Raw genomic sequence first — 23,657 nt, forward strand, 5'->3', positions numbered from 1 at the left:
TCCATGTATTGTCAATAAAACCACGGGGGACAAAAACAATACATATATTTTAAATCCCTCATTGATGCCTTTCTCCCATCCTTTCACTGGGCCTCCAAACAGAGCTGTCACACAACATATAATCCCAGTTTGGCTTCTCCTCTTTTTAGAGCTCACTGTGAATCTTGAAGATGGAAGATCCCCAAAGCAAACAAGTGAGATTACAGAAGGAGATAATGCACAAGCCCCATAATAGAATCAGCCATTGATTGAATGTGCTTTGAAAGAAAACAGCACAATTAAATAATTTTTATCCTTCAGTATTCCCTTTGCACACACAGTCACACTCCTCATGGTGTTCCAAGGGTACATCTGTCAATGATTTATGCAATCCTCGGACGCCAATCCTCGGCTTCAGCTGAAGAACCTGAAGGAGAAGACAAGCATCAAGAAAACAGCAAGTGCTTCACCACACACCTTGACTATGAGCTAGATTCCACTGGAAACACACCGGATGACAGGAAACCTATTAAAAGAAATAGGTTTTCCTCAGCTGAATTTCTTCATTTATTCCACCCACTAATTATTGTATCTGCTTTTCTCTGAAGCCCTGTATGAATTTGATTAAAAACTTTGAACAAGTACTTGCTTTTTTCAAAGAAGAGTGTCTTGCAGATTTGTATTTCTACTTAATTTTATTTAAGGGCTAATGCTACAATTAACCAAATAGAATCATTAAATCATTATATCATAAGTAATTTAGGTACAGATTTATAACAACAGAAATGGACAGATATCTGTTCCTTCATAAAGTTCACTTCTACCACTAGAGAAAGCTGATGAAGGAGGTGTAGTTGTGATGTGTCTGAACTGCACCAGTAAACAAATACCTCAGGAATGACTTAATAGTTCAACAGAAGAATACTGTAACAAGGAAGCTATTACATTTTTTTTAATGTAACACCTCATTAAAATGGTTAAAAAAATGCTGTAAGTGTGCTACATAAAATTTTAAAACATTAACATTGGTTTATTCCTATAGTAGAAATAAATTCCTTGATTGGCTTTTGCTATTTCCAAACATACAAATGTAAAAAAAAGGGCATACCTCATGATATTTTTTGGTGACTTTTGTTGGTACGCACTGGCACTCATTGCAACTCTGATGACAACAGGCACAGTTTCCACCACAGCGTTTGACCAGAAGACACAATGGCCAGAAGATGGTGTCAGTTCGCTTCAGCTCCTCCCTCAGTGACACGGAGAAGTTGCGAGGAGTACAACTATAGAGCCTCACCTCCTCCTTGAGGAGGTTAAGATCGACCACTGCAGAGACAAACAAAGTGGTGTTTTCTGATTCATAATCCAACTTCATTGTGGTAAACCAACTTCAGCAATGCAGAACCCTTGAGGAAAGTTCATTTTTGTGCAGGTGGTGCAGGTTCAGCACACAAGTATAATACTGCAGTTAGATGAATACCATGACAACTAAATTGAATGATTGTTGTACAGGAGTATTCACCAAGTTATTTTATAACCCTGGAAGAATCGATTCAAATTAAACAAACAAGCTTTGGCTACTATGTTCCAATAAATGTTTCATCAAGTCAACCCTAATGGAGTTCCCTTTGTTCACGCTCATACTCTGAGCTCTAGTGTTGCTATTCTATAATAATTTTGGATTGAAGAAACTCACATAGTAATTAAGAATCCTGCAAACCTCAAAACACATTTTTAAATTCATTTGCATAAAGCATTCAAACTTCTTCACAGGGTAATGTAAATATATGAAAGGATCAAACCATTTATATCTAAGAAGAACTCACTTCTATGGACTACTAACTTCAAGAAGTTATTCATCATCAGTGAATACTGTACAGACAACAAGTAAGTCCACAAGCATGCGTACCTATATAACTATTGGTACACTCAGTTTTTCCCTTTTTCCTTCAAAGCAGCATATACATGAATTTCTGTTGCTATTCTGGTTTTTGTTTTCACTTGATATGTCTTAAATAAAATACAGCTCCTCCTTATAAGCACCTAACTTGAAGTGCAAGTTGAAGGTATTAATACTTGGCACCAGTTTCCCTATAAACTGGATCCACTGAAGCTTCACTATGCCAATGGTTGAACAGCAAGCTCATGAACAGATCTGAAACAGGGCAAAGCTCCTTTAGGTTCACCTTAGGTACATAGTTAAGAAAACACAAGTATTGAAAGAGTCTGTTAAGACTGAAAAATATGGGATTGGTTTAGTGAAAAAATTAATATATATTTTTCTTTGGTGAAAAGTAGTGTAAATTAATTTATTTTAGAAAAGCCAGACTCTAATGATCAGAATCTGGGATCTTTTGTCTGAACTGTTTCTCTCCAAACCTACCATCATCAAGGAACAGAAAAAATGGTTAATTCACAGGGGCAGTTTATCTGGTTAAAAAAACCCAAACAAACGAACAAACAAACACTATGATACTATGGCTACTGAGATGACTGAAGTAGAGGTCTTGAGCAAAGCAGCAAAGAGCTTTAAACTACCTGGTTTTGAGCTAAATCAAGAAGAAACAAGAAAAAAACTCCTAGTGCACTGATATTACTTGACAAATACGTTATAGTTATTGCTAGCAGTTTGTTTAAAGCTAAAATATGTTCCTGATCTGAATCACTCTCTAGGAAGAACTTTTTTCCCCACTATTGACTAGGTAAAAAGCCTCTAGAGGTCACCGAGGAGAACTTCAGCCTATCAAGGCAAGATAACACCTCTCAATTCTGTTTAAACACCTAGGAAATAAAAGTAATTTAGAAGATGCATTTCTCTAGTAGAAATGCTCACTAGTACTGTCACATGAGCAGATCTTTGGGTAGCAATTTCATTCCATGTTTCTTCAAAGATTTCCTTTGCAGACCATATCCATACACTGTCATCCATAAATAAGGGTTTATTGTTGTGAAAGGTCAGTTAAAGACACTGAAGCCTTTTCTGTGCTTGCATTTACAGTGAATGCCAAGCTGAGGCTCTTCATTCCATCACTATCAGGTTAACACAGGCTCCTAAATAAACAATCTGATTTTTAAAAGCAAGGAGTGTGTAATAACTCCAATAAAGTTACTGATAGGACGCCAGCCTGCCTCCCACAATGAAAGAGCATTCCTTGGGGAAAGCTGAGAAGGGAGCAAAGGAAAAGAGAGACAAAACATCCAGGGGAGAGATTCACTGTGAGAAATTAGAAATTACTTAAACTCTTTTGATCAGCTAATAAATAGCTCTGGGCTGAGTCATTTGGAGGGTGGACATATCTACCTTCATCAATCAGGAATCAAGTGCTTCTGTTACGTTTTCAAACATATAATAAGTTAACTGTCTGAATGAGAATAAAATGCCTAAAACACAAAGAGAGTAATGCTAGTTCTGCTAGTACTTCCTACTGGTAGATTTCTACAGGGGCTGACATGCTTGGTTTACTTAATGTCAAAAAGCTGAGCTTATGCACCCTAAAACAATTGCTGCTCAGCCCTTCACCATCAGAAGCGGAAAAGGGGAGCTGGGCATGGATGTCTGGTCCAGCCAGCCCACCCACCAGCGGGAGAGCTGCCTGTGGGGCCTGGTGCTCCTCAGCTGCCTCCGGCTTACTGGCAGCAACTGAGGGACAGATCCATTTCCTGATACTTGCTGTAGTTATGACACAGAGGAAAGGGCAATGCACTAAAACGAGCAGCAAGTGTATTACACATTTTGTCACAAAATCGGAACAAATTTGAACTGAGTGCCTCAGATCGGCAGACCCAAATTTTGAAAACATTCTGTGGAAGAACACACAATCAGCTCTTGACAGATATCTTTGATTGGGCGTTACTGTTACGACAGGCTTCAGGAGAGATGAGAAATGTCATGTTTTGTTTCCATGCTTTACAGTGTACTAAGGTATATTGCTATTATACCTCACAATGAACCCTTGCCCTGCCTTAAGTAATTCAACTTCATTAAAAGGTCTGTGGCAAATTTATCTAGTGCTTATATAATCACTTCTTTGAAGTGTGTGAATGAAGCTGTTATTTTTTCAAAGAGTATCTGTCTGTCCAAAATTTATTTTAACACACTGTGGGCATGAAGCTAGATGAGAGAATGTATATATTCCCTTAAAAGTGTTTACTTAACCACAATAAAAGGTTATGTGGATTTCCCAAGTGCACTGAGTTACAGTACCTGTTATAATGTGAACATTTAAACACTCCTTCAACTTGGCTTCCACTCATGTATCATGTTTGACACAACAGTCAAAGTTCTTTTGTCAAGCACTAGCTCAGAAGGAGTGGAAGGCTCTGTAGTAGCAAATGAATGGGAAACACTAAAATAAAATAAGGGGAGAAGGAAAAGAGGGATAAAAAAAAAAAAAATAGATGCAGGTAGATCTACAGTAAAGTCCATTTCAAAAGTGTTCCTTCACTGGCACATACAACTGAAGTAATACATGTTCACACCAGCCTAAAAGTAACTGTGTTCTGCAATTGGCAATGAAGCTTCTTGGACCTGTATCGAGTACCATGGGAAACCCTCTTTCCCAGACATTTTTTCCAGGTGAATTCTGCTCTCAGCATCAACAAAAGTTAAATTCTATTTGGGGCACTTTTGTGTGGGCACAGATAGCGGCAGGTTGGTTTTCATTCTTAAGCACCTTGGACATGCTCCTAAGAGTTACTTAATGGTTCCTGCAATAGGACAGGGCTGTTACAAAACCCCAAATGAGGAATAAAAAATACAACCAAACAAAAAGTCACGTAACAATATGAGAAGAGCATCTACTAAGGACTGTGGTTGGATTGTTACTCTTCTTCTTAAGCAGATGTCAGAATATGGTCTAATGATTATGCATAGATTTCTGTGGAAAGCAATGGGATCATTTTTTTTTGCACAGCAAAATATATTTTATTTTTAAGTATGTTTAATAGTATAAAAGAATTTAGGACTATATTTAGAGATCAAAGCCTCTGAACTTGACGGTTCTTCTTTCCTGGCTAGAAGTTTATGGAAGCATTTTATCCAGGGAAAACATCAGACACAGAAGTACCGTGGAATTTAGGTTGTCTAAATATAGTCCTTTTCATATGAATTATTAAGTGGGAGTAGAGGACAATACTTTTCTCTATATAAAGTAACTTATACTTTTAATTACATTTTCATTTAATCTAGACGCAAACTAATGTTTGTGAAAGCAAGACAGTAATATAGCCTTTAAACTGAAATATTGCAAAAATAAAACTGATCTAATTATAGAATCAAAGAGTTTGAAAAAAACTAAACATGTTGGGGCATGCACTTCTCCCAAACATTTCGTATAAAGGTTTTTAAATAGAGCAAAGATGCTACTAGAAGGAATAACATTTTTTAAAAGTTTGCCTTCCGTATCTATTGAGTATACCTAACAGTTAATACCATGTCATCTCAACTGGACATATTTTCCACCTCAAACTATTAGATTACACATTCAGTAATACAGTCTGAGGGTGGTCTCTCAGAGACAAATGTGGCAATACCGTGATATGTTTATTCAGTGGAAAAATCTATTTCAGCATCTAATTAGAAGTCTTTAAAAGATTTACTGTGCTAGCTTCTTTCTAAGATATATCTTGTATGGAGTTGCTTTTGTCTGTATAGATGTTATCCAATGCCTCCATTTTAGTTTATGTAAGGTTTCACAAATTACATTTCGTTTTTCTCCCATCTACTGTATGCTTATGCATAAATTTGGCAAATACTGAATCTCTTTCATTAGGAAAGTCTTAAATGACTACCCGAAAGGCATGCTCCATTGCTGAAAAATTTTAAAGATATTTCCTCCTCTTTGACTCTTTATTTAGCTGCTGTGTGCATAACTGTAGCAATACAGATAGGGTAGAAGGGTCAATTTTTAGACCCTGATCCAAGAATTAGCTGTCAAAAACTGAAAATGGAGTTATGAAAGGTTTTAGTTCCTCCCTTTTTTTGCTCATCAGATGATAATCTAGTTTACGCTTGTCAACAAAGGAGTCTATTCAGTTATGGTGAGCAAGGAAGGTGGTATTGACTGCATGGAATCCATAAACATGAAATAGTGGGCAGTATCTGGATAATATGCGGTAGAAAATTCATTAATGTCAAACATAGATGGAAGAAAATGACTTGCTGAACAAGAAATAGCTCCACAAGTCTTGAAGTACATAGTCTACTTTATATCTGACTAAGTTGACGACTGGGTCACAAAACTGGATATGGACACAGGGATTTCATGAGGTGTCATGGAAGAAGAATATTTAGCTAATTGTTCTCAATTCATATGGTATAAAGACCAGAACAATTCTAAAGAAATAGACTAATTGTTTACATGATACAGTAAATGTAAGAAATTACCTATCCCAAATGAAAAATAAAGCTTTTGCTCTCCATAAAAAAAGAAAGCCACAAAGTCAGATTATGTTACCCACCCACAATGCTCTGCTACTTTGTGGAAATAAAGATCTCCCAGGTTCCCTACAGAAAAATACTCTGTCTGCTTCTATTCCCCCCACCCACACTTGTTACTTTATCCTGCTAAATTCCTTTAAGTTTTGAGTTTAGTTATTGTCCTTTTTTCAGATAAGATAATGGTGAGAATAGCTAACAACAATGTTCTCTGCTGTATTTCTAACATCCTCCCTTGCAAGGCTGGACAGAAGAGTAATTTACCTCTCGATTTCCTCCCATGAATATATGCCTTTCCAAGAAGTTGCCACGTTGGTCTGTACAAATCTTCCAAATCCAATTGCCAGCGATCTGGTTCAAGGTACCGGATGAGTTCTTCCACAGTGCTAAATCCAGCAACGGCATTGTTTAATACATCCAGCGGTAAAGCTGATGGGGGGAGCAATGATGGGCTCGGTGCTTCTGTGTGGTGCTGCAATCAAAGCCAAGAGAAGAGAAGGGTACCAGTCAGAGGGTTAATGGATCTGCTTTGATGAAGTGCTATACTTTATGAAGTTATGGAGCTGGGAAAGTTTATAAGTGGCTAGCTTGTTTCCAATGTACAGTTTAACTAATAAGAAAAATGGCAAGAGTCAAAAAGTACCTAATTATTCTTCAGCGATAATTGTAAACAAACTTCCACTAGACAGATTTCCCACTTCTTACATTCCTAGCCTTGAAGATAGCATGCCGCTGTACCTGCTCTTTGAAGAAGTCCACTAAATGATGGACAAGACTTTAGAAATAGAACAGAGAATGATTTGAAAATACGGCCCCATTACAGGCAATTACTGTAACCTCCTAGAAATTTGAGGAAACATACATTTCCAATGCTGCCTTTCCTCTGAAACTTAGCCATAATCTTTGTCATCTCATCTTTCAACGTAAAATGTGGACGTATCCTAGTACAAAGATAGCAAATATTCCTGCTCTCATCTGTAGATGAAAAAAAGGCACCAGTTGTGTTCCATACAGCACTAAGAATTATGTTTCTGTTTAAACAATAATGAACAGAGTAATAACAACATCTGGCAGTACTGTAATTATTTCTCCCTTCAGAAGAAAAAAAAAAAAACAAGTTCCCAAGGATACTGAAAATACTCAGATGCTGAAATTGAGAACCGAAAAAGTCTATGTACTTTCCCACAGCACAAACCGTACTGACAGACTCACTGGATCAGGGGTACTCAGTCACAGGCAATTCAAGCAAAGTCAGACTTCTGGCTTTGCTCACTCTGCAACCTATTTAAAAATTATGCATTGATTTGTATTTTCAAAGAAGAAAAAAAGGCAGGAAGGGAAGCCCAAGAAGAAAGCTGCTGCTGAAACACCATAAGTTTATTTAGGATTTTATATAGGCAGACAACACTACAGACATTTTGGCCACAGTGCTACACCAGAGCAATTTATCTGGATCATGTAAGAAAGACGAAGAAAGATTTGTATGCAAAGCTGATTTAAGGGATGGGAAGGACAAGAAATCTCAGACTTACATGGGCAGTACTACATGCATCACTACTGTAATCCATATAAGATTTAGGGAAAATTTATTCCTATAAATACAGTCAGGTTTTGGAAAAGGTTCCCAGAGAGGCTGCACAGTGTCCCTCATTGGAGGCTTTCAAAACCTGACTCTATAAAGCCCTGAGCAATAGTCTGACCTCAGAATTGTCTGCTGGAAACCTCCTGAGGTTCCTTGCTGAATTTTTCTACAAGAATCCTGTAACATAATATTAAGAATGAAGGACTCAATTTTTCTCCAATAAGTGAACTAATATGCTTCTTGTCCCTTCCATGTGCAGAGCCTGTTAGTATTGCACAACATATATATTTATTTATATTTATTAATATGTATTTTTATATATTTAAAAATCCTCGGCCAGTTAGTGTCAAGATGGCACTTCTGGTACTGTAATGTGAAGTGTAGAAATACTGGATTTTTTTTCCATCTGTAATGTCAAATAAATTTAATTTACTTTTTCAAGATGATCAGGGAAATTGATGAAAAGTGTACAGTTATGCAGGAAAAAAATTTACTAAAATAATCTTTGCAACACTACATACTAAATAGCAGTTTTCTAAAATACATATGCTCATGATAGCTGTATTTCATACCAATATTTTTATTTTCCTTTCCCCGGTCTCAATTCTATTAAATATGCAGCTAAGTGTGTGGTTAAAAGGGCAGCAAATGAAAGTAACCACCACGCCCTTCCTATATTTAGGTCCAAGGGTTTTTCTCTCTTCATCTTCAAGAAATGCAGTTACTAGAATGATTTGTGCTGCTTTTTAACTGGGAGTCTTGTAAAGATAATACAACATGTAGATCTAGTGTGCTGCTACTATTAACTTTTTACCATATTTTTGTTTTGCTAATCTAGCATCATTTCCATAGACTGAGTGAAATAGTTGATTCCCATTCTGGATGAATGTGGATTTCAAAAAGTTAAAATATCTATTTTCCTCTTATTTCCATTGCCTACATTAAAAATAATAACATGTTGACCCATCTATTAGGTTATGATAATAAAACAACAGATTCTGGTCTATAATTTAAATATTTGCTCTTAGCAAAACATGCTACTCAGCAAGTTTCAAAATAGTTCTGTGACACTATAATTCAGATGGTCAAAAAAATAAATACTCCAAACTTTTTCTTCCTGTTTTTCTCCACAATGATGTATTTGTAATGGTCACATTTCCTGGTTTGAAGTGTAGGATTTTGCTACTGTGAAAAACAAAGTAAGGATCAAATGGTAGAACTAGTACCTGATGAAAAAAAAAAAAAAAAAAAAATCTATTTTGCTTCCAGCTGAAGAATTTACTTCAGTGTCTTACTTGTACTGGGATTTTTTTTTATGCCAATGAAATAGATGGATTCCAGATGAAAATTCATTCATCTAGAATCTATTCCCACATTTATAATTTAGAACATGCACACTTCGCAACACATATATAGGAACTAATCCATCTATTTATTGGATTCTGGATTCAGTAGGCATTTACCTCAGTTAAAACTTTATGAGGATATGGCGAATCATTGCATTTAATGGTAACACAATTAAAATTGTCATCACTTTCTAATTATTCTCACAGCAAACCAAAACATGAAGAAAAAGTAATTGAAGTAGCAAAATTGCACAACTTTGAAGATGAACGTTTTAGAATAAAGTAGTTAAAATCTCAAGATTGTTTTTCCCAATAATCTCCTAATTTAGTAAATTTAAATGACAGTTAAAATGTGCCAAAGATTAAAGATTATTGATGTCATAAAGCTATAAGTGCTGTCATTTATAACATAAAGACCTTTATGAAATCTCAGTTCAATAAGTTATTTAATATAAATGGTAATTCAAATTATACTCTACTTTGCTTTTACTTGCTAATAGGTACTACATTTTATAATTTAAATCTTTTGGACAGAACATCCAGGGCAGCATAAATGGTACTCCTTTCTTTGAATAAAATTATGTCTTGGAATTTCATAAAATTTATAATTTCACTTGGCTTTCCTGAAGTTTTTTCTGTGTTCTATAGGCAATGCTTACAGCTGCAATAAGGTTTTACTCTCAGAGAAGGTAACAGGAGAAATGACAAGGCAAGAAATTAAACCTCAGCTTCACCAATGGCCATACCTTTTAGAACAAGCAAATGCTAAATTTCAGCATAAGTCTGAAATGTTAGATCACTGTTGCAACTTCAAAAACGCTGAAATGCTCCTCAATTGGAGCTTCCTCTCACTTTATAACAAGTCCATCACTTCTGTTATAATTCCTTCCAATTAAATAATCTCAGATAAAAATCCATGTGCTCAGATATTAATCTGCAGCTCTCTTGACATTCCTACTCTGCCCGTGGCCTCAGAGGTGCAATGTCACTGCCCAATGGTGGTGTGAAAACCTCACAGGAGGACCACCAACAAGCTGTAGCTGCTCTGCTGTGTAATGTTGATGGAGAAAATGAAGACGATTTTACAATGAAGTAGCTCTGTGACAACTATACGTCTATTCTATAGCTGGCATCACCTGACTTACCCCACAGAACTATATCATGTCTCCCGTAAGAGGTCAGCCAGCACACAGCTAACCTGTAATATAACAGACATCTCTTTATCTGACAGGGCAGACATAACCAAGACAGCAGACGCTTGCTTAGGTACAGCAGCTATTCAGAATAACTTTCCTGACAGAGACCACTTACTGGGAAGTAATGTTCTCTAAGCTTTCCCACAATAAATACTAATTGATGGTAAATATTTTTTTCCATCGTAGCAGCACATCCTTGATTAATACCAATGTTCTAGATTTGAGACAACCTTTTTTATTTTTTTTACCCGAGCATGACTAATTTCTGTCAAGACAGATCTTTAAAATACATGAAATAGTTCTGTATTTTAATGTGATTCCTCTAATAAACAGAACACTCTGTGTTTTGTTTTTGTGCCCAGGAAACAATTTCAATTTACTTTAATAAATATAAACATGTTTAAAATCAAGATAGAGCCAAACAGTTGCATCTCTACTGTTAGTTGAAATTACTCAGGATGAAAAGCAGAGTAGAAAACATAGGTTTCTGCTGACCTGCAGAACAGTCAAGATTGACAATTAGTGTTGGATGAAATAGAATTTTCATTAGGTCTGTTAAATTGTATTTCTATATGTGCACATCAGTCTATCAAAACAAATATCTTCTCAAAATCCCCTATGGTGTTTACAAGTGTAAAAGACAGGTAAACAGACAAAATTTAACTAACAGTTTAAGATATGGGCTTGGAAAAAAAAAGAAGAAAATAAAGACTAACTTATACAAAGACTAACAAAATTACCTAGCCCTGAACATTATACATAACAACGGTGCCCCAAAATAAACTTAAGGAGCAGAATTTATTTTAGGTTGCTCACAGTGTTAGTTGTGACCTATTAAAGGAATCAAAGCTACTCCATCTACCCTCTTTCTCAAAGTGTAGGACACTCTCATAAGTAGAATAAGAAGGCAACCATCAGTGAAGCAGTAAATCTGAACAAAACCTGCAAAAAATGGATTTGAAGTCACCTAGCTGAAGCTTAAACCTAAAGGATGACTTCATATGTAGCCTAACTTGAAGATCTGTGATTAATTTCTTGTTCTGACACATATTTCCTGTGTGATCCTGAGCACAGTATTTAGGCCACAGCTTCATGGTGTAAAGCATCCGGCAGTAGCACCTCCTTGCTACACCAGCATGACTGTGTATGTGGCTGCATCATAAACAAGAAGTAATCTTGCTGAAAAAGAATATTTTTCATTTCCCTTTCTCTTTAATCTCAATCTTATTCACAGCGCAAAGCTCCAACAGCTAAGCCATCACAACCAAAAGCACAGCAGCTGCTAACACAAATCTTTTTAGATTCACTCTGGCACCAGGAATTTCATAGCATGCAGGTTTGGAACACAGCCTTATCAAATCTGTAGAATAAGCACAAAGGGAATTCCTTGATCTCACAAGTTCTATGAGAGTATGAATACAATAAACGTTTATTAGATACCCATTACTGGTTTATCTGAAGAATCCAGAAGTATTTTAGAGAGATAAAGGGTAAAACTTTGGCCATGAAACTGTACGATATAACCCTTCCTGTTCTGCCGGTATCCATCAGTTCTTTCCTTGCACTGAACCTACTCCACGGGTAAATAATGCAGAACAAAACAGCACTCATCTACAATCTGCTCAAGACCAGCTCTTAAGCACCATCGCAATCTAAGCAAAGCCTTCTTTTTGCTCCTTTCTCACAGGATAGGACTGTCAAGCTACTGACATTACCCTCTTCCAGTTAAAGGAGAGGCAAGAAGTAATTTTGTTAGTGTGCTGCAGCCAGGAATGAGGAATTTCGTGTTTAATAACGCAATCCCCGAGTTAAGACTAGAACAACAAAAACAAGTGAGTCAAATACTTGGCATGACCGGACACTTACCAAGTAGTGAATAATACGTCTAAAATAATTCCCTCCCCACAAAAGAAATCCCCATTTTTCTCGTTTCTTGTCTTGAAGAAAACATTGTTAGGCAGTTTATAAGTGAAAAACCCATTCATCGTTGGCAGAGTTTGGAGAAACTATTAAACATTAGCATGGTTTAATCAGATCAGAAGGGACTCTGTAATAAAGAAAACCTCAGAAGAATCTGCCCAGCTCCGAAAAGCAACCGGGATTAGTACTTTGAAAGAAATAACATTTTTTCTAATGAAATATCCTTACGGCTTTTTTTGTTGTTGTTTTTAATTATTATATAGGAACACTTCAAGTCCTGCTTAGATTTAGAGATATGCTCTTGAAACTAACAGTACATGCACATTCTTGTAACACTCACAATAAAGAAAGCCTGTTTTTTTCCCCCTTATAATCACAGGTAGCCATTCATTAGAAGCTACGAGAGAGAGAGAGAGCGCAGATATCCAACTCTTCTCAAGTTTGCCCTGAGGACATAGAAGCTTCTTCGCATAACAATTACCTCTTTCTTTTTTTCTCCTGTAAGTATGTACACTAATAACTGTGAAAAACCTCTAGAAATCCTGACCTACTTGAAAAAGCACAAACTTTTACTTGCTTGCATGTATGTAGTACAAAAAGCTAATGCATTTGTGAAAGTCTGTCACCTGTAAAGACATCTTCTCTGTAAAACATTAACCTGCACCAGTGTTATGCAGAATATTAGTCCTGTTCAAGTACCAACATAGAAGGAAGTGGAAATGACCTGTAGCTGGGCCTGTGAGCAACCACCTGAGCAGAGAAATCAAGTTCCAGGTCCTCTTTTTGTGCCTCCGGCAAAGGAACGAAAAAAAGAAGCAGCAAAGGCAGATAATAAATTTAGGCTGCCAAAGCCAGGGAATAAGGCAATGCTGTTTACTTGCATGTGACAGAGATGGAAGCCAGGAAGGCCGGTGCAGTTCCCATCCGTGGCAGTACTTCCTCTTCAGCTGAAGTTACTGTCACAGCAGCAAGAATTGGTGCACAACAGACACAGGAGCTCCGGAGCTGCTGAGTAGGTAGCCCGGTAAATTAAGCTCCGCTGGCACTGAAGTAAACAGGCATATTGTCCAGCTAACCTCACTTCAGGGAGGCTAACTTATGCCAGTCAAATGACATACAGGTAGGGGCACCAACCCTCCTCAATTTGACTAGTTACTGCATGTGAGATCCAGAATGCAGGATGACAGCCCTTTCTTTCCTTGCTGGGCCTCCAGCTCTCTGCTTTTCAAAGGCTCCCTAAACGTTCTGTTCTTAGGTTGTGCTACAACCGCCTACCTGAAGGTTGTCCAGCCTCTCTTCATACACATAAGGGCTTTCCTTTTATCTCGATGAGGACCTTATTTGCTGACTACCCGTGTGCTTGCACCAATTTACATCTTAAAGCCAGACAAAGATGGTTTTGCAAAGACGGTTTTTGTTACACACTTTGAGCATCACTTCCCAAAATGTGCATCATTTCTACACTCCTTGACCTAACTGCCCACAGGAGAAAGGTCACAAGCAAAAATGAATGCGTTTGTGCCTTTCTGCTTTTGCCTCTCACCAATGTAAGTATAGGAATAAAATGTGTAAAAGTGGAGTCAGGGGCAGCCGAACGTTTTGTTTCCTCAGGTTAAACAAAAAATAGATTTTATCTCAAAACTTTAAGCTTTAAATATTCCCTCAAACAGAGTTTCTGTGCAGTTCACAGAGAAGGCCTGGAATCCTAATTGTGCTGGAAACAACTGAGAGATGCTCTCAAAGAAAATCACAGCATGAAAATAGTGCAGGATGTCACTAATTGTCAGCTTTCTCCTCGCAAAGCGCAGCTTTTTGCCCGAAACCTGTTCACCCTGACACCCTTTGGAATAGATGGCATAAGTGTGAGAACCGCTTCTGTGGAAACAAAGATGACACATAACTAGAACAAGTTCATAAACTCTCAGAGGATGGCATCAATAACAATAACTTCTGGAAGACATTTTTTAAAAACTTCAGTGATTTGGTTAATTCTCTCAGTAAATTAGTGATCTATAATCACATGTGTACACATACATGTGTGTGCATATGTGTATTAGAATACATTTTGCTTTTTCCTGTGATCACATGCTTCAGCAATAATCCACCCTAGGTCCCTTTAAAGGCAAAAAGAAAATTAATGCTCACAGTACTGTATTGTATGGAGCGCCTTATTGTCAACACACTTCATCATGGTAGTTGTAGTGTTTTCTGTTCCTAGCAAATATATACACATGGAGAACTATCTTTATTGAATGCAGTTGCATGGAATTATGGGTTTTTTCTGTGCATCTGGTAAGTCTCACCAAAGCAGCGCACATGAGTTCATCAGGATTTCACAAGCACTAAAAAATTACTAAATTTCTCTCTCCTGTTCTCTGCAGAAAGTATTTGTTTTTTTACAAAATGATCTAGTGATTTGTATATTCTTTTGGGAAAGAAGTTTCATTCACTGATTTATTGTTTTGGTTAATTAAGGGGAGAAGAGATGTAAACAATTCTGCTTGAAAGCTGTGTTGCCAGCATATCTGGCAACTGCAGAGGTCTCAAAGCATGAAGCGTGCAAACCCTAGAGCCCACACAGCTTGGAAATTGAGCCTGCTACCTGCAAGGAGTCAAGTTTTGATGCCTTCCTTTGCCATGGGTTTTTACCATATTTGCTTACATTAGGAATTTGTGGCCATAGTACTGAATTATAAGATTCTAGACAGAAGACTCAAAGAAACAGAAGACCTCTCATGACTCCAACTCATTGGCCAGACAGCCTTATTCTGAAAGCATGTCCTGATGTACTGAATTGTACAGGGTGCATTTAAAACTAAACAGTCTGTAATGAATCAAGTCTAATAGTGTAGAACAAGCTATGGCATAGACTATCCTCATGGCATAAAAAGTCTTTAAGTGAAATCAGTATGTTAGTCTCCATCTAGAGTCCTTTCCTCAATCACCTTGTCTTTTTGGTTAATTTCAGATTACTGTAGATATGCTAAACTAATTTTAGATAGCAATAATCCCTGCGGTTTTGTTCCTGTAAAGTATACTTGTAGCAGAGTAATATCTAAACAGGAACTCCTTCCAAACCCATAACTTTTAGTGAGTATTATCTTCTTGTTTATACATCTCCCGCTTCTAAATGAGACTTTAACCAAAATTTACAGTGAGCTCTCCCCACTCCATACGACTATAAACACATGCCATAAGAAAAAGTAAGTCTACCTTTTGTATCGTAGTAACTGCAAAATATTTGATTTCTGAGCTTCAGAGAATCTTGCATTACAACGTTCCCAAACCAAACATATGCAATACGTTTAAAGCTAATGAGGTGTTTATTTACCTCATGCATGTGCATAAGAGGACTATAATTGCAACTTTAAAAAGTTAAAAATCCAGTACATATTTTTCTTTCTTGTATTATTTGAATGCTTAATATAAAAACATTTAGTCTAATTCAATCAGGGTCAATACTAACACCTACATACACATTTTAAAGAGTCAAAGTGTGTGTGTGTGTTTCTACAGACAAAGTACCTGCTGAAAACAACCTAAAAATAGACTGTGTATAAGCAAAACAATGTTCCAAAATAATTTACTGAAGTATAGTTTCTGTCATCCAATGTCATAAAATCTTTGTTTGGAGAAAGTCCTGGAATGTGTCTTTTGCTTGCAGTATGGTGCTAAAGCTAGCAAAACCCCAACATCTGAGAAATCATCACCTCCAAGTCTGACAACATTTTAATATTCACAAAACTGTCCTAAACAAATTAACATCTGCAATGAATCATTTCAGTGTGTTGAACATGTGAAGGAATGCGTGTCCTTTATAAGCACCTGCTAAAAGTTTGGTTGGCTCACTTGCAGTGGAGATTGTCAGCAGTCTTCTGCTCAGGGCAGCAGGTTAACAACACACAGGACTGCTGCTGATTCCTGGATGCTAAATTTTGAAAATATAAAGTATTTTCCTAAACAGGAATTCTGTTCTCACCTTCGTACAACTCTTGCTTACTATACAAACTACTCATCATAGTATTTAATGAGATTTAAAGTTTACCCTGTGCTAATCTACCACCTCTCATTGTTAAAGGCCATCTGGAGTCTCATACCTATTTCCAGGGCAGAACTCTGAATTGATTCCTTGCTGTTTTCTCCTCATGCTGCTCTCACTAAGGAGCTAAAGGAGAACTCTACAGAGACCCTTCTAAAACTACTTTTTCAGTCCTTCAGTGCTTTATTGCTTTCTGCATATACCCACTATCACCTTTTTGTATTTGAACTACAAGCTCTTGATGTAACTTATTTTTTGTTTTGTGCTTGTGATTAAGGCAGTAGGGTACTTCATGACTGTTTGTAACAGTAGTAACAACACTTTGCACTAAAATATCCTTTCATGGACATCCAAAGATACTTGAATGCCTGTATGAGTAGACAGCCAAGTAAGAAGTGTTTTTCAAGTGCTACTGTGAATAAACACTTTGTCTTAATTTTGTGAATGTAAACTTAAATGGAAAAATGTGTAGAGTCAATAAGAGAGATGCATAAATATCATTACATACCATATCCAACACTTAATTCTATTGGATTAATCTGATTATTTCTTTTTTATATATGCAACTGATGTATTTTTGTCCATTAAATGGTATTATCTAGAATGTCTTATTTTGATGAATGTTGTGTTACACCTGCAATTCCTCTCTAGAAGGGAAACCTTAATAAGAATTACATATCAAATACTGACAAGGGGCAAGAAAGAGAATCTCTCTTCTCAGTATTTATAATGAGATCCTAATATTTTTTATAAGTACAGATCAAAAGTCACATTTAGTGCAGAGACCCCTCGCTCCAAAATTTAGCTGAAGTTTAGCAGAAAGGGAGAAGTAAAAGAATCTCACCACAGATTGACTTCTTTCACTGAAACTTTGATACTAAGCAAGTCCTGTGTACACATCCATTGGGGGCTGAAATGTAGAATAGCTTTTACTTCAGCAAGAACAATTTGCAGAAGAAAAATCTGAATTATGCTTAAAATGTGAAATTATCATCTAAAAGGAGGACTATCATTGTAATTAGACAATAATATAAGAGTGTAAATGCACAAATGAGTCAATGCAAAAAGAGATTCCTACAGTCAGACTTCAGTGAGCACATAAGATACAGTAAAATGAACGTTTGCTCAAACCTTTTTGCAAATGGATTTAACCGTGATTATTAAAAACTTCATTTGTATACACACACAGAATTTATACATCTGTTACATTTATGATTTACAAAAGGATTTTTTATTATTGTTCTGTACACAAAGGTCCAGTTCTTACTTGACAGACAGTGGTTTATAAGGAACAGATAGGCAACATAAGTGCTGCTGTTCTGAATAGAAAATACTTTTTGTGCATTCCTCTATGACAGGGGATGTGGTCAGCCATAATTAAAGGACATCATGTTTGCAGACACTTTTTTTTTTTTTAAATTACTCATTTTACTCAAAATATGTGAATACTTATAAAAAGCTTAACCACATTGAATGACAGCAAGTGTTTGGAGTCAGGGCAAGAACTGTTCTATAAGTCTCCTCTAGGTGTTAGAAATGGGTAGCTGTTGTTAAGAAAATGTTTACTTATCCCAGTAGGTTCACAGGAGGTTCATCAAACCTTAAACACCAGGAATGACTGTTTATTACCACTGGAAAGTGTATTTGGCAACGGTGATGAAAATGACTTCTACAGTACATGCAATTTTCATTTGATCCTTCAGTATACATGTTAAATTACATTCCACAACAGGTTTCTGTTCATTTCATATCACAATAAAAGGAACACACCCAACATTCCTGTACAGCAGACACTGCAAATCAGAGCTTGTCCTAGCCTTGAAGGTAGAAAGGCCTTGAACAAAACATTGCTTTGCAGGAAAGGAACCACCACTGTGTCCTCATGTACCAGTTCTTAGTGTCATCAAACATGTTAGAGATTGACCATACTTTAAGAACTGTGAAGAAAATATTTTTTATTGTTTCTCATATTTAAATTGGCTTTATATGTAACATACATGCCACAACCCAAAAAGCACAGTAGAAACTATGACTACATTGCCCTTGTAAAGATTCTTACTGTTTGAACAAGCCAGTCTTAAAATTTGTGAGCTAGCTTTTATAGCTCTGTACTGATAACCATAATGTTGTCCTGATATACTCTTAATGTTCAGTTGTGTTACTTCTACCTACATATTTTCCACTAGCTATATATTTAGTTCCCCTCTCATGTTACCTCATTGTATTTTCATATATATTATGCACACAAGCATAATATGTGATTAGACAACAACTAAAAGGCAAAATTAATTGGAAAAGTATGTTTAATAAGAGAAAATTAAGAAAAGCTTTCTTAAAAACCTCACATTTAGGAGTAAAACATTAAAAGCATAAATGCAAAATTGTAAGTACGGAAGTTCTGAAATAGAATAAAGAGCATTACAGGGAACCAAAACCTGAACAGGAGACAACATGATCCCACTATGAAAAAGGCAAATCTCATTCAGATATATTCAGAACAGCACCATAAAGCTGAACTATTGAGCTGCCAGGAAAGTCTCATCTGAAATACAGTTTTCAGATTTCTTTCCAGTGCTTGTAAGATATAGGCAGAAAGAAAGAATATTCAGAGCAAAAAGCAAGAAGGAAAAGAAAACATGAACTAGGATAAAAGATCAAGTGATACAAGTTTCTTTAATCTAGACAAGAAGAAACTGACAGGAGATGTGATAACAAACATGTAAGATAGTATCAGGTAATCAGCTGTTCCCTAGTCCATCACTGACAGGAAAGATTTTAGTCACGTATCAGAAAAAAATTCATACTATGTAAAGCAGTGCAACAGATGACCTGGGAATTCTCCAAAATGTTTGTCCCTGAACTTCAGGGACAGCACAAATATCTAAGCAAGAATAAGCTTGGTCTGTGTAGTCCCTGCTTAGAGCAGAACAATGGCTTAGAAAAGATTCCACTGAGCTCCCCTCCAACTTTGTCTTTCTGTAATTGCATTCCACAACATCTATCTGGTAACCTCACTGTTTCTAGAAAACATGTAAAATTATGCTAGGGAAAATGCTGAATTATAGAAACAAATTAATTTGAAATCATGCTAAAATCTGCACTATTGACTAGCTATGCCCCAAACTCTGCTGTATACATAACCAAACTCTAATGCACCTTTTTCCTCAGTGGTTTGTATGTTCATATGTACTTTTTAACCCTTCAGATTTATCCTATTAATGCTGTAGTAAAAAGCAATAACTGCATGCCTGTATACTTAAATATAGAATATTTAGTAGAAAAAAAAAGTGTGTTTTTGATGTTTTGTGTCAAACCTCAAGCCTTTAACTCACATGACAATAATAAATGAAACTACTCTGATTTTTGGACTTTAACTACTTTCTCATGAAGAAAAGTAGGGAGCCACAGGTTTTTAATAAAAGTTGATTCCTTATGAGCAGCAGTAGTTCCTTTGGCAGTATCATTTACAATTTCTTTGAAGCCTCAAAACAGTATGTAATATAACCCATTTAAGAAGGCGGGTTTAGCGTCAGCTGTAAATTAGAAGTAGATGCATTTCTGCCATGCTCTACTTTTTCAATCCCTGTGGACGCTATTTAAACTGGAACCTTCAAAGATGGGTTGAAAGCAGACTACTTCATTCTATTTCTAGTAGGGTCTCATGAAATTTTGTGATGCTTACAGCATGAACAAATGTATTAAAAAAGAATAGGTTGAATTTTAAGTCACCACTACAAACAACTGTCTTAGGTTGATTCTTGAGCAAATCTCATTTTCTAGAACACTGCTAGTAAATTATTCAACTTCCATTAAGCCCAAAAGGGCTTTGGTTATAACAGTGTCACCATCCACAAACATGTCCAAAATTATCTGCAACTTGTCTGGTCAACTAGATCAATTATTTTGACTTATATATTTTTAAAATTTGATTAGGGCTTGCTAACATAATATGAGTAAGGATAGCAGCACACTCTTTAATGAAAATGATGGGACAATCATGGTGACTTATGTTTTCAAGGAAGATGAATGGTCTGTTTGAAAAGTCCTAAATGAGTCTGTTCAGGTGTTGATTATGGCCCCAGTCCTGCAACCAGAAGTGCCCGTGCAGTCCCAGGGAGGCGAAGGACTCACCTGCCCCATGCACCCACCTGCACCCCCTCTCACGTTACCTCTCTCTTCTTGCACATGGACCACACTGTAAAACTACAAACTCAAAATATTTATCTGCAAAAAACAACAAAAATAGAACTAACACTGCACTAATCTTATGTCATTTATAGAGTACTATTCAGCCTATCACATTAAAAAAGGCAAGTATATTTTTATTTCCAAGGCAGGATTTTAAAAGAGTTGGAAAGCCTTATGCAGAGGTATTGCTCATTCTATTTCTCACATGTACCCTTTTTATAAAAGGGTTTATAACACCCATTTGAAAATGAATATTTACACACTGAAACATACTGTTTTGCTTGCATTTATACTTAAAATATTTTCTCCTTCAGTCTCTTATTTTCATGTTCAGTGATTAAGGAATACTGGGTGTTTCTGATGATTTAATGTAGAATTTATGGAACTAATTACAGAACACAGACATCAAAACCTGTGGTTTTCTAAGCTTTAATTAATTGTGGTTTCACAGGCTGCTATTCATTGCAATCTAGGAAGTGGTTAGATGTGGGGTTTATTATCAGTTTAAGTAAAAAGCAAAAGTGTGAGGCATTAGTTCTACCTGAATTTTCCAGCCTGTAAAAAATATAATCTGTGGACTGCAGACTTTGTTTTCCTTCCATTGAACCCAGCATTACACAGTTATTTGCTGCATTAGCCTACTAGATTGAAAGATCCTGGCTAACCACAAGGTTATCCTTTGATGGAGACAGAAAGTGTGCTTCAAAACAATATGATTAAAAATGCTCATTTGAATGCTTGACAAAGCATTGTTTCACACATAAGTCAAACAAGAAGATAAATTAAGATGATATTTAAAAGGCATTATTTACAAGCATTGGTCACTGAGTATCTATCTCAGTATGTTTTTTTCCTGCACTTGAGTGACAGACATTACAATCTGCTGCAGAAGAGCAGAAAAAAAGAAGCTGGGGGGATGGGGAGGAAAACAACTTTGCAAGGAAACACTGGTCAAGAACATTCACTGAAGAGATCTGTGTCGCTGCTTCACCTGTCCTGCACAGTGAAGCCCCTTGAGATGATCTCTCTGTTTAAATAAGAAAATAATCTGATTTTGAAGGTTTTCATCACCGAAAATGAAAAGAGGTACTGCATAAATTACACTGGTAAACAAGTCAGGTAAATTGACTGTGATGACTACCGTACTTTGCTGAAGAAAGAGTTAATCTAGTATTTTCTGCTTTTGTAAACAATTACACATTTTAGATACCTAATTGCCAAGAAGATGGTATTATCATGTTCTTAGCCTTCTTCCACTATTTACTATTTAATTTGAAGCTGTTTTGCATCTTTCAGATTATCTGGGTAGTTCTGCTGGACAAGCATGAGGACTTGAATGAACAAATTAGGATGCGTGAGTGCAAGGCATGTGTAGAACGAGAGGGGAGACAAATTGTTCTTTCAAGTACATCACCATGTACTGAATATAATTTGACTTAATTTAGATAGGTAAAAATTCCCTTTGTAAGTTTACATTCCAGTTAAAAAGTCAGAAGAGGACATTTTGCTATTTAACTGTTAAGCTTATATCTCTCCTCAGACAATATATTAGTATGAGATATGGGTTGCCTTAACAACTATTATGTGTTATAAAAGAGAATTCTGAGAAATTAGGTTGTTTTAGTAAGCAACTAAAATACTAACACCCATTTTCTTTTTTTTTTTTTTTCTCCCATAGAAAATTAAACCAATTTTTTGAGATAAAACCGATCGTGATGTCAGAATGATAACATCAATACTGTTTTTCACCCAGTTACCATCAAAGTTTAACTCTTCCAGGCAATCTTTACTTCATTGGTAAAACTGGTCCATGATGTATCCTTCACTCAATTACGAAATTAGAGGAATAGGTAGTCACTGTAAAATAAGATTCTCCCTGGGCAGACCATTATTCTCAGTGCATACAGAGAAGCAATTATTTGCCAATTAATTTATCAATATACTTAAAAAAAAAAATCTATTTAAACTTGGATAATGTGGTCATTGTTTTTCAAACTCCGATACCTAATATTTCATGTTGAAGGCAATGGGAACCATTTGTTTAAAAATCTGTCTGTCATCAGTCACACAGCCTGTATGACAAAGGAGAACTAGAATCAAAACATGCAAAGATTTCAAAAGCTGAGAAATGGGAAAGTATAGAATTATCTATTATTCTAATTTCAATAGTGGGCTTATTACAGTATGAATAGAAATAATGAACATTAAAATTGCATGCAGTAATAAATCCAAGTTGATGCATTGTTAGAATAACTTTAGAATACAATTATTCTCATGACAAAAACCACAGGAGTACCATTTGTAAACAGAACGATCCGACCATGACAATTTGGCACTGCAACTATTGCCAGTTGCTCTCCCCCCTCAGGTAACCTGACTGTTATTTTTGCTTTTTCCTCTAAACCTCAGTACACAGAAAAGAGCTGCCACCCTTTTCCTGAAGCAGAAAACAAACAAACAAACAAATATATATCAGTTGAAGGTCCAAGTGTTGTACTGCCAGGAAGCCATTGCCTGTGACAGACAGCTACTGGAAACAGAACCTGTACATGACAGAGTCAAAGCAGGGTATAAAATATCCATACTGAAAAGTTCACATGCTGTGCCCTGTGCAAGATGTGTTTCTTCCTGGTTCTCTTTGTGGATTCTCTCATTGCTTGATTAGGAGATTACTTTTTATAAATATTTAATTAAAGAGAGAACAGCATGGAGTCTTTCATAAGTAAGTATAATCTTTTACTTTATTAGAGAATTAGATTTAAAGAAAAATTAAGAATGGAAAGTATTTTTTTCTTAAAACTGTGTTTTTAAAATTATTTTCCTCTGGTTTTGGATTTTTATGATGACATCACCTTAGTATTTTGCCACTCTTCCAAGTATTAACCATGAAATTTAGGCCAGCCCATCTATAAATTATCCTCTGGCATATTAATATACCACTAGCTTTGCAAATCATAGCTTTATATGCCTT

The 23,657-nt window shown here is 36.2% G+C and overlaps 1 protein-coding gene across 1 annotated transcript in view; it reads right to left on the minus strand.

Annotated features, from left to right (window-relative positions):
* Positions 1-289: 289 nt before the first annotated feature.
* PDGFC (platelet derived growth factor C) overlaps positions 290-23,657 on the minus strand; it is a gene marked incomplete at its 3' end in the record, with an annotated part of 131,232 nt that continues 107,864 nt past the window's right edge. The window contains exons 4-6 of the mRNA XM_080343628.1: positions 6,680-6,887; positions 1,088-1,305; positions 290-406 (exon numbers count right to left, since the gene is read on the minus strand). Coding sequence (XP_080199754.1) covers positions 290-406; positions 1,088-1,305; positions 6,680-6,887 — 543 coding nt within the window. The remainder of the gene's footprint in view (positions 407-1,087; positions 1,306-6,679; positions 6,888-23,657) is intronic.

The sequence above is a fragment of the Nesoenas mayeri genome (genome assembly GCF_963082525.1).
Source record: "Nesoenas mayeri genome assembly, chromosome: 4".
Taxonomy (NCBI): Eukaryota; Metazoa; Chordata; class Aves; order Columbiformes; family Columbidae; genus Nesoenas; species Nesoenas mayeri.